Consider the following 10890-nt stretch of genomic DNA (forward strand, 5'->3'; position numbering starts at 1 on the left):
GAGCTGGAAGGAGATACACACAAAAGAATCCTATTTCCTTGTCATTATTCTCATATCTCAGCTGTATCAATGAAATTTAATTGCAAATTACAGAAACCCTCCCTGACTAGATTAAACAGAAAAGGAATGACAGTTTCCAGTTTTGGGGAGAGGCCCAGAGAATCAAATTTGAATATGAAAAAGCAAGGAGCTATGCCCATCTCACACCACAGACGGCCCCTAGATAGACCCCATTCTGGACACAGACACTTCAGCTTATCTGCCACATCGGAAACAAGAGGGCATTGCCAGAACTTCTACAACTGCCCTCTCTGAGAAAACAGGTCTATTTGCCCTCTTCCTCATCAGGATGGCTCTATGTCACGCCTGCTTATTTGTATCACTGGCTTTCAAACCAGAACCTCAAATGCAAGCATCTGAGTGATGCAGCCTGGTCACATGCTGGCATCCTGGCTACAAGAGAAGCTGGGAAGGCAAGTTTATATCTTTTACTTGGAAAGAATTTACAAATGGGACAGGATGTTTAAAGATGCAGAGCAGTCAGAAAGAAAAGCAAAGTTCCAGGGGCCCCTGGGTGGCTCAGTCGGTTAAGCATCCAACTTCAGCTCAGATCATGATCTCATCGATCTTGAGTTGGAGCCCTGCATCAGGCTCTCTGCTATCAGTTCAGAGCCTCCCTGGATCATCCAGCAACCTCTCTCTCTGCCCCTCTCCCACTAGCAAGCTCTCTCTCTCTCTCTCTCAAAAAGAAAAAGAAAAAAGAAAAGAAAAATTCCATTCTACCAGCAATAAAAAACTTCAATGAATCACCACCAGGCTGCTGTGATAAAAGTTCATCTAAGTATCATTTTTGCACCAAAAAATTAAATACGCTTTTATTCATGTTGGAATATTCATGCTTTTGTATGCAAAAGTAAGCATGCATTAAGAATCTATCGAAAAACTATGATGAGAAAAGTTTTTTTCCAAATTTCATTACAAGGTAATTTACAAATGAACAAAATTCTTGATTCATATTCAAGTGTTGATGGAGAAATTAATACTCCTGTCTAACCCCTATCATCATTTGTAGCAATTATAGAAATAAAACCATCCATTATTCATGATACACACATTGCATCCATTTCCAAAAAGAAAAAAAAATCAGTGGAAAGAAATTATCAGACAAAAACTGTGTGGGTAGAAACACAGTGATATACAGAGGTATAAGATAGTCACTAAAGTTTCACAAAGAACAAATCCTGTCAAACTAATCTAATTCATCTCTCTTACCAAGACAAGTGTGGAACATCTAGAAGAAGCAATAGATGTCATCTATTTTTATTTTCTCAGGGATTGGGAATCTGCCTTGAATAATGTGGGCTTCAATAAAGCAAGATACTATCAGTCAACCCGCCCAGCTATTATCCAGAAGTACAATTTTTGAGAGAAGCATTAAAGTAAGATTTCTACTAAGACAAATGGTGCTTTCACAAAAGCTAATGTAAAGATTTTTTTAATGTAGTATGTCTGTTACAATCAAAGCCAAAAATCCAATTTAACACATAAAAATTGGGTTCCCCTTTGGATATTTAAATAAAGAAGTGTGACTTTTTTTTTAAATAAGGAAGTTTTGTTTATTTTTTAAGGGTTTATTTATTTTTGAGAGAGAGCAAGCACAAGCAGGGGAGGGGTAGAGAGACAGAGGGAGACACAGAATCAGAAGCAGGCTCCAGGCTCTGAGCCGTCCGCACAGAGCCCGACACGGGGCTCGAACTCACAAACTGCGAGTTCATGACCTGAGCTGAAGTTGGATGCTTAACCGACTGAGCCACACAGGTGCTCCCAGAAGTATGACTTCTATCAATGAATCCTTAGCACCCAAAGGTCACTTGATTCTCCCAAAGGATTAGTACAGTTTTAACTGTTCCTGAATAGTTTCACTACAGAAATAGTAGAAAGAACACTTTTTCATTAAGCCTCATATCTCACCCAACAAATAGATTCATTATTATGACTAATTTTCCCAGTCATTTCAGCCAAGCCTTTTTGCCCCAAAATGAGATTGGTGTTGATGCCTCTTGAGATGACTCACCTCCATGATATAAAAGTAGGCCCCCAAGACATTCACCTTTGTCGCTGTCTGTCATTTACTGATTACCCATGACTATAGGCAAATTACAAAACTTCTCAGCTCCAGATTTCTTACCAGTCACGTGGGGAAAATACTGGTATCTATCTCATAGCATACCATGAGTATTAAAGAAATTAAGACATGTAAAGTGCTCTGAATAATGTCTGTCACATAATGTATGTTCAATAAATGCTATATATTATAAGCCCCAAATCTTTGGATCCCAGTGTATTACAAATTCAAAATGTTTCTGATTTTAGAAAACGAGAGAGTGTTAAATAATTTCCCATTAGAGTCTGGCCCAGCATTGCATAATCAAATGTATTAATATTTCTATAGCAAAACATATAACCGTTCATATTAACTGGGATAAAGATAATAAGTAGCCTCATGTCAGGTTCTACAACAAAAGAGTCTGTACCAAACCTAGAGAAAACTCTCAGATTTCAGAGCTGTATGGATTTAAGAATTGTGAGTACAGGATTGTGAGCCAGGTTGTCACTATTTACAGCTTATACTGTCTGTTCTGTTACCTGCAATCTCCTAGAACTCGAATTTCAGATCCATATTTATATTGCCTTCTTAAAACCTTGACCTAATAGTTGGCAAAACTCCCCTCCTCAACCATAACCTGAACTGACATCCCACCAGTCTAGCCCTGCTTGTGATGACCTCCCAGAACTGGCCCCAGCTCAACATTCCCACAGTGTGCACTCTGGTCACTGTGCACAGAAGCAGGCAAAGTGAATGGACGGACTATTTCCAAAGCATATGGGCATAGCCTTTGTCCCAGAACCCAGAGAAAAGTAGGTCATCCAGATTACTAAACATAGTACTAACCTACCTTCAGGGGAAGTCATGCAAAGAACATTTAATGAAGTCACAAGACAGATTGTCTCTAACTTGCAGAAATGTATGACTGGCATCCTAAGTCTGAGAATATTCCCAAAGCCTCCACCAGTGGTCACCCCAACACTCTACCACTTAGCTGTTGAGGTCCACTCTGGGTGTTGATTTACACTGCACTGTGTTATAAGCGTGGACTGCCGTAACTCATGTGACAACGGTAAGAAGTCAGTGGGAGCTTTAACACCTTTTCTGCCACTCCCCAGTGACAGCTGAGCTGGGCCAGCTTCATCATGAATATGTGATCTATGTCATTGCACTGGGTGCCATGCTCTTAGACAAGCTGCATGCTGACTTTTTTTTTTTTCTGGTTTTTCCATCTTGAAATTCTAAATCATTTTTGAACGAGGGATCCTGTATTTTCATTACAAATAATGTACCTGGTCCTGGAGCTTATGTTTCTAAGGATAGCATTCTATTATTTTCAGAGACCTCCTTCCAGTGTGTTGGAAAATCAGAAAACCCTGTAGGGCAATGGTTTCCAAGGAAGAGTCGATAGGTTCTGGGGTCTGGACAAGACCATCCACTGAAGTGCAGAAAAGAAATATTAAAACTTCTATTTATATATTTTTATCTCATTGCTGTTCAGCTTTATTTTTGAATACTGTCCGCTGCTATCCTTTTCTCCTTCTATTTCATAGTAGTAGAATTACTAATTTTTAGCTAGGCTTACAGCCACAGAAGTTACAAAATTATATTTCCCAGCATCCCTTGCAGCCTGGTGCCTTGAAGCTGAATCAGCCAGTAGGAGGGTCGTGAATGTGACGTTGTAACCCAGCTCCATCCTTAAACACAGGGGTCATGCTGTACCCTTTCTTTTCCCCCATTCTGCCACTTGGAACACGAGTAGTTCAGCAGACTGTGCAGATGAATGAAACACTGCCAGCATGTCAGAACCACAAGGGAGACAGAAAGAGGATCCCTGGGCACCCTCGTGGATCAGAGCTGCCATTTCAACCCTGGACCGCCTCCCTCCTGACTATTCCATGAAAGAGAAGTCCATTTCTATCAATTTAAGCCACTGTTTTTAGTGTCTATCACATGCAGCCAAACCAATATCCTAACTAATGTATTAATACCTTAAAACAAGGATAGAATTTATGAATAACAAATAACAGTAACGGAGTATATAACGAAAACAACCTAAAGATTTCACTTGTAGAGAACTGAACTTTAGACATCCCACTGACTTTTAGAGCAAAGTCAAAAGCTTACCTTCTATGAACAAAGAGGCATACAAAACAAAACAAAATGAAACAAAACAAAACAAAACAAAAAAAACAACCTAAAAAGCACCACATCACACAGCCCATTCAGTTTTGACAGTGGCTGTGAGAGACTAGTCAGGAGAATGAAACACAGAACTGAGAGGAAAGAACAGGTGCCTGCATGCCTGCACAACCTAGCAGCCTTCCTTGTCCAATGTTGTTCATCAGAGCCACGAGGCACAGAAAACGATCTGTGCTTCTTTCTCAGTTTTCCCAGGGGTACCATTCTAGATGCAGGGCAGAGAAAATAGTCTACACGTGATGGTGGTTTCTGAGCACCAGGACTTCACCTTCTCGTGGTAGTCTGGTTGAGGGTCGTGATTAATTGGATATTCTGATTGAGTGTTTTCACTTTCTTATTCTTAAATTTAAGCTTCCTCGTCTGTAACATGAGGATGACACTAGTTCGTGCCTTGTAGTTGGGAGGATTAAATGAAATAATGCATGGGCAGTGCTTAGCACAGGACCCGGCATGGGTTAAGTGCTCCATACGTTATCGGCTATCATTACCATCATCATCACCACCACCACCATCATCACCACCGCCATCATTATTATGCCTAGATAACTGACTTTATTTTCTTTAAGGTTTTATTCACTTTGGAGAGACAGAGTGTGAGCAGAGGAGGGGCAGAGAGAGAGGGAGACACAGAATCCAAAGCAGGCTCCAGGCTCTGAGCTGTCAGCACAGAGCCTGATGCGGGGCTCAAGCTCACGAACCACGAGCTCCTGACCTGAGCCGAAGTCAGACACTTAACCAACTGAGCCACCCAGGCGCCCCAATAACTGACTTTAAAAAGAATATAAGGGATGCCTGGGTGACTCAGTCGGTTAAGCATCCAACTTGAGCTCAGGTCATGATCTCATAGTTCTTGGGTTCAAGCCCCACGTCAGGCTCTGTGCTGACAGCTTGGAATCTGGAGCCTGCTTAAGATTCTGTGTCTCCTTCTCTCTCTGCTCCTCCCCTGCTCACGCTCTGTCTCTCTCTCTCTCTCTCAAAAATAAATAAACGTTAAAAAAATTTTTTTTAAAGAATCTCTCTAAAAGAGATACCCTCATGGATGAGGGTCCAGGCTATTTTCAGGGACTCAAAAGCAAGGTCACTTCACATTCAGTGACCTCTTCACTCAACAGCGTTAATTCTTCAGCTCTCTGCTAAACACTTTCTGCTCTGTTCTCAGGGTGTGCTGTGAGTTTTAAGTCCCACCACCCCAGCTGAATCTCCAGCTTCCACAACATACACCCCTCATGTCCCCGAATAGCCCCTTAATTAAAGCCTAGAAACCTTTGACCTCAGCCTTCTCATTTCTAGGTGTTTATCCTGAAGGTGGGGTGGCAAAAGTTTGCAACTGGGCAAAGTTGAATATAGAAGGATGCTTGTTACAAAATTATTGCATTAGCTGAAAATGGGAAATAACTCAAAAACCCGTCCCCGGGGGACTAATTAAATAAATTTTGTGCATACCACAGAATTCCATGTGCTCATTGACAAGGGTGGTGCAGCTATGTATTTACTGAATTGAGAAAGTACCTCCGTACAAGACCCAGACATAAACTTTGGTAGTTCAGGGGAAAAAAACTGCAAGAAAAGGATTCGACCCAGAGAACTCTAGAGTGCTGTGATGAAGGGAGTCACAGGGATCACAGCACTTTTTAATGCTAAACACTTCTTTTTCAATCGTCTACCTGGTAATAGAACCTCTGGTGTGTGCTGACACTGTTCAGAGCGAAGTAGGCTGCGGAACGCTACGTACGATATGATTTATGTTTATGTAAAAAAATAAAGGGGGGGGGGGCATGGGAAGATTCCTGACGCCATTTTTCATCAAAAAGATTGGCAGGTGGGATTTGGCATTCATTTTACTTTCACTTATATCCTTTTCTGTATTGTTTCACATTTTTATAGGGGCCGTGCAGTATTTTTCATTCAGCCAAAAGTGTGAAGCTCAAGGGGCGCCTGGGTGGCGCAGTCGGTTGGGCGTCCGACTTCAGCCAGGTCGCGATCTCGCGGTCCGTGAGTTCGAGCCCCGCGTCGGGCTCTGGGCTGATGGCTCAGAGCCTGGAGCCTGTTTCCGATTCTGTGTCTCCCTCTCTCTCTGCCCCTCCCCCGTTCATGCTCTGTCTCTCTCTGTCCCAAAAATAAATAAACGTTGAAAAAAAAAAAAAAAGAAAATTTAAAATAAATAAATAAATAAATGTTGTACTGCACACAAAAAAAGGCCGTAGACTGTTCTCTAAGTAAGTACCAAGGAATTAATGCTGCTATTAATGTGACAACGCCCGTGTCAATGAAGTCCTGTACAGATTATAAAGGCTTTCACTTTTAAAATCTCATCTGACCTAGGGGCACCTGGGTGGCTCAGTTGGTTAAGCATCCAACTAGCTCAGGTCATGATCTCACAGCTCATGAGTTCAAGCCCCACGTCAGGTTCTGTGCTAAAGCTCAAAGCCAAGAGCCTGCTTCAGATTCTGTGTCTCCCTCTCCCTCTGCCTCCTGCCCCCATTTATGCGCGCGCTCTCTCTCTCTCTCTCTCAAAAATAAATAAACATTAAAAACGAAATGTTAAATCTTGTCTGACCTTCAAAACTAGATGTGTGACTGGTCCCCCAAAGAGAATTCCCTAAATCTCTGTCTGGTCACTGTTAGGCAACATTTCCAGTTTAGGATTGGCACAGTTGTTTGTTGGATGGATAAATGAGTGGATGGATGGATGAATGGATGGGTGGGTGGATAAAAGAATGCATTCTTTTCCCTCTTTTACAGACAAGAAAACAGAAGCAGAGGGGAAGTGACATGCCTAAAGTAATATAGTTAGTAAATGATAGAGTCAATGGTTGGAATCATTGCTGTTAATGGTTTCCTAATCAGCTCTCTTTTATCCAAAATGCACCCAAAACCTGTTTTATTCAGGAGGAAGTACTTCAAAATCACTGACAGACATATAGTTGATCATCAGGAGTTAGAGTCAAAATGTCAAGGGCATGGGAATTGACCTACCAAAATGCCACCAATCGTGTCACTAGTGCAGGATCCTGGAGACCTCCCACTATGCCAGGCATTAACCCATTCATTGCTGGATATAAGTGGGTACTGGGTGTCAGAAGGGCACTCAGTGGGCTTAAGACAAGAGCTACTCAACTGCTGGTATGAAACCATTTCATTATTTTAACAATGAAGGCAGCCATGCAAGTACATAATGGTTGCCTATAAGCCTTGCTAAAAACCCTCCACAACACTTAGAACGGTTGCTACCCACGTGAGAAATTCTGCTCTCTGTCGTCTCACAGCAGAACCCTTATTCCAGGCCCTATTTGTAATGCCACTTAAAACCTTCATCCCAATGACTTCACTCTTCATGAATAAATGAAATCAAATGCCATTATTTTCTTCTGAAAATTATCCTGAGCCTAACTATGGTAGGGTATCAGGGAAGGCGCCTGGAAAAATAATAATAATTTTGGTGAGAGAGAGAATGTGCTTAAATCTCAAAAAAAAAAAAAAAAAAACACAAAAAACAAACATGAGACACAGCACAAAAGACCAGCTCTAGTCAGGAGCCCAGAATTCTCTGACTACACACATGTTATTGAAGTGCATTTTTGCTCCGGCACCAGGTAAGATTCTGGAAGGCAAGGAGACTTTCCCTGACCCCGATCTGTTCATAGTTAAGGTAGAAGGAGAGGCATCTGTAAGTAACTGTTTTATAAAGTGTTTTATAAACTGTTTAATAAAGGTCAGAAAGGACAAGAGCTCTGTGGGAATTCAGAGGAGGGAGAGTTTATTTCCACTAGAGGAAATCGAGGGAGACTTCCTGAGGAAGGTGCCCTTGACCTGGGTCTTCTTCAGAATACCAGTGGTATTTACACTTGTGCAGGAAGGGAAATGTGTCATCAGATACCAGCATAGGCCAGTCTTGAAGCAAACATTATTGTTCAAGACATTTGCCAGCAAAATATACAAAATGAACATCGTACACACTTTCCTGAACATGTCATTCCCAAATGCATCATGCTTTCTCATGTCCCAGTCTTTACTGGTGCTGTCTCTTCTGTCTGGAACATTCTTCCTCACCTTCATTTCTATTTCCACATCCTTCGCCTCTGAGCTTAGGTGTACTTTTTCTAATGAGCCTTCCTTGAGCTCCCCAAATGGAGTTCTCCTCACCTGGGCTTTCACAGTACCAAGATCATACGCCCATCATAACACCTATAACACCCAAATCATAATCACCCATGTTGTTATTGATCAATACTTATCCATAAGCACTCTAGGAGAATAATCTGTTTAGATGAATTTTTGTGAGCCCAGGGCCTAGTAAAGCGCTATCTTCATAAGAGAAATATTTATCAAATGATTGAAGTTTTTAATGATTCAGCAAACATTCTATATCACAAACCCAAAGCTACTCCCAGTCTGAGCTGACGACATACCCGTGTAATTCTACCAAATTACTTTGCAGATGAAAAATACAAATGTGCCCAGACCCCTTTTATCCAGCCCCAAAGCAAAGAAAAAGCCAAGGCCTGCTGTAAGTCACATGACTAACTCCCCCAAGGTCACTATGGTCATAAGGGGACAGTTTGAGCCCAGAGGAGCTCCCTCAGCAAGTCTATGAGTGAGGCCAGTGAGGCCATTCTTGCAAAATGACCTGAAAAACCTCACCTGTCACTTACAAATGGAGAAAAGAGACCCTTTAAGCAGAAGAAGATGGCTAGAGAGAGAAAAGAAACCAGATTTAAGTTGGCTTATAGGTCAGCGCATTTAAGTAAGGAAAGGCCCTGGTTTCAGAAAATGAAAGCTTTTATATATGAACCCTTTATAATTAAGGAATTCTTTAATTAAGGATGAATTAAGGAAATCGCCTTAAATGTTAACAATGGCTATTTCCAGTTGTATTATGAGGGATTTTTAAAATCCTCATAGCTTCTGTATCTGCTAAATTTTCTACAGTGAATAGTATATACGTATTTTCTCATCAGAAGGGGAAATGTGTCTCTTAAGCACATCATGCCTCCTGGCCCCTGGCCTTTGCCTACTAAGTGTTAAGTCTTAGTTTACAACCCTTGAGGATTTTTCTTTTTTTAGAGAGAGAGAGAGAGAGAGAGAGAAAGCAGGGGAGGGGCAGAGAGAGAGAGAGAGAGAGAGAGAGAGAATCCCAAGCAGGGTCTGCACTGACAGTACAAAGCCAGACTCGGGGCTCTAACTCACGAACCACAAGATCATGACCTGAGCCAAAACCAAGAGTTGGACGCTTAACAGACTGAGCCACCCAGGTGCCCCAACCCTTGAGAATTTTTGAAGGGAGGCCCTTGCCCCCAGCTCCCAGCCCTTTGGCTCCAGTCACACCCAGAAGCCTTCCTGTTAGGAGAAGAAACTATGTTACTTGGCTTTGGATGGCTTCTCCATTCTTCCTCTTCTTAGTGGCTCCTCTGGGCTAGGAACCAGCAAAATCCTGGTGTCTGGCTATATCCAGATCCTGGATACAAGCTTCTGAGTTTCAGAATAATCTGGTGGGTGAGACTATTTGGGGGTGTGGCTGAATCAACACTTGGTGTGCACGGCTCTTCTGAGCATCATGTTACCTATTACACTCAAAGGTTCAAAGGCAAACTGGCCCAGGAAGAGTGGATCAATCTGTCAGGTTTCATAACCATGCCCCTCTCCAACTCCCTTCAGTGACAGGACTAAAGGCTGAACGACTTTAAGCTTCAAACTCATATTCTTCTGAGAATTTTATGTTAAGACTCTCTCACCTCAAGGAAAACACAGTAGTAAAATCATTTAGTTCATCTGGCTGTCTAATAGAACTTTCCATGATGATGAAACTGTTCCATTATCTACACTGATCAATATGGTAGGCACTAACCCATGTGACTACTGAGCATGTGAAATGTGGCTAGTGCAACTGAATAGATTTTTTAAACCACACATCTACTGTTTTAGACACTTTAGTTTAGAATCCCAAAATGTCAGACCTAGAAAGGAACCCAAGAAATCATCTGGACCTGTGATTCTCAACCTGTGCAATTTGTAAGGCCCACTCTTACTATCAAAGATACATTCAGATCTTCCTCATATTAACAGAATATTTAGTATCTGTTGATTAAGAACATCATAATGACCAAAATTAGCAAAACTTCACTAACATTTGAAATTACATTTCAATTAAGAAAATTATGATGATCAAAATTAGTGATTCAATAACAGTTTTAATTGCATTTTAATTACAAAAAGCATAATGACAAAAATTATAGCCCTTTAAATTGCATTTTATTGCTTAGAAGAGCATCTTCATATACATATAGAATGGATGTGTGTGAGGTATGATTTTATCTAGCCTTCAGACTTTTTCAACATATGGATTCTTAGATCCTGTCCAATAATCCACAGCCCCTGACTGTCTTTTGCAAGAGAGCACAACTCAGTGTGAAAACCAATGGCTTAGTTCAACCCTTTGATTTGAGACAGAGAGAAAACGGAGCCCAGGAAAGGAGAAGACCTGTCCAAATCTCACAGCTAAGAAACAGTGGAGTTGGCCTGACAGATCAATGCTCTTTTCACTCTGCCACAAAGCTCAAAGAGAAGAAACAGAGCTGGAAAAT

At 41.4% G+C, this 10890-nt stretch overlaps 1 protein-coding gene across 1 annotated transcript in view; it reads right to left on the reverse strand.

Annotated features, from left to right (window-relative positions):
• Positions 1–9773, reverse strand: part of FER1L6 (fer-1 like family member 6) — a 156230-nt gene extending 146457 nt beyond the window's left edge. Inside the window, exon 1 of the mRNA XM_025922674.2 lies at positions 9672–9773. Within this exon, the coding sequence (XP_025778459.2) occupies positions 9672–9694 (23 nt within the window). The 5' untranslated portion in view covers positions 9695–9773. The remainder of the gene's footprint in view (positions 1–9671) is intronic.
• Positions 9774–10890: the final 1117 nt, after the last annotated feature.

This window comes from Puma concolor, chromosome F2 (assembly GCF_028749965.1).
Source record: "Puma concolor isolate L17-30 chromosome F2, mPumCon1.1.hap2, whole genome shotgun sequence".
NCBI classification, from domain to species: Eukaryota; Metazoa; Chordata; class Mammalia; order Carnivora; family Felidae; genus Puma; species Puma concolor.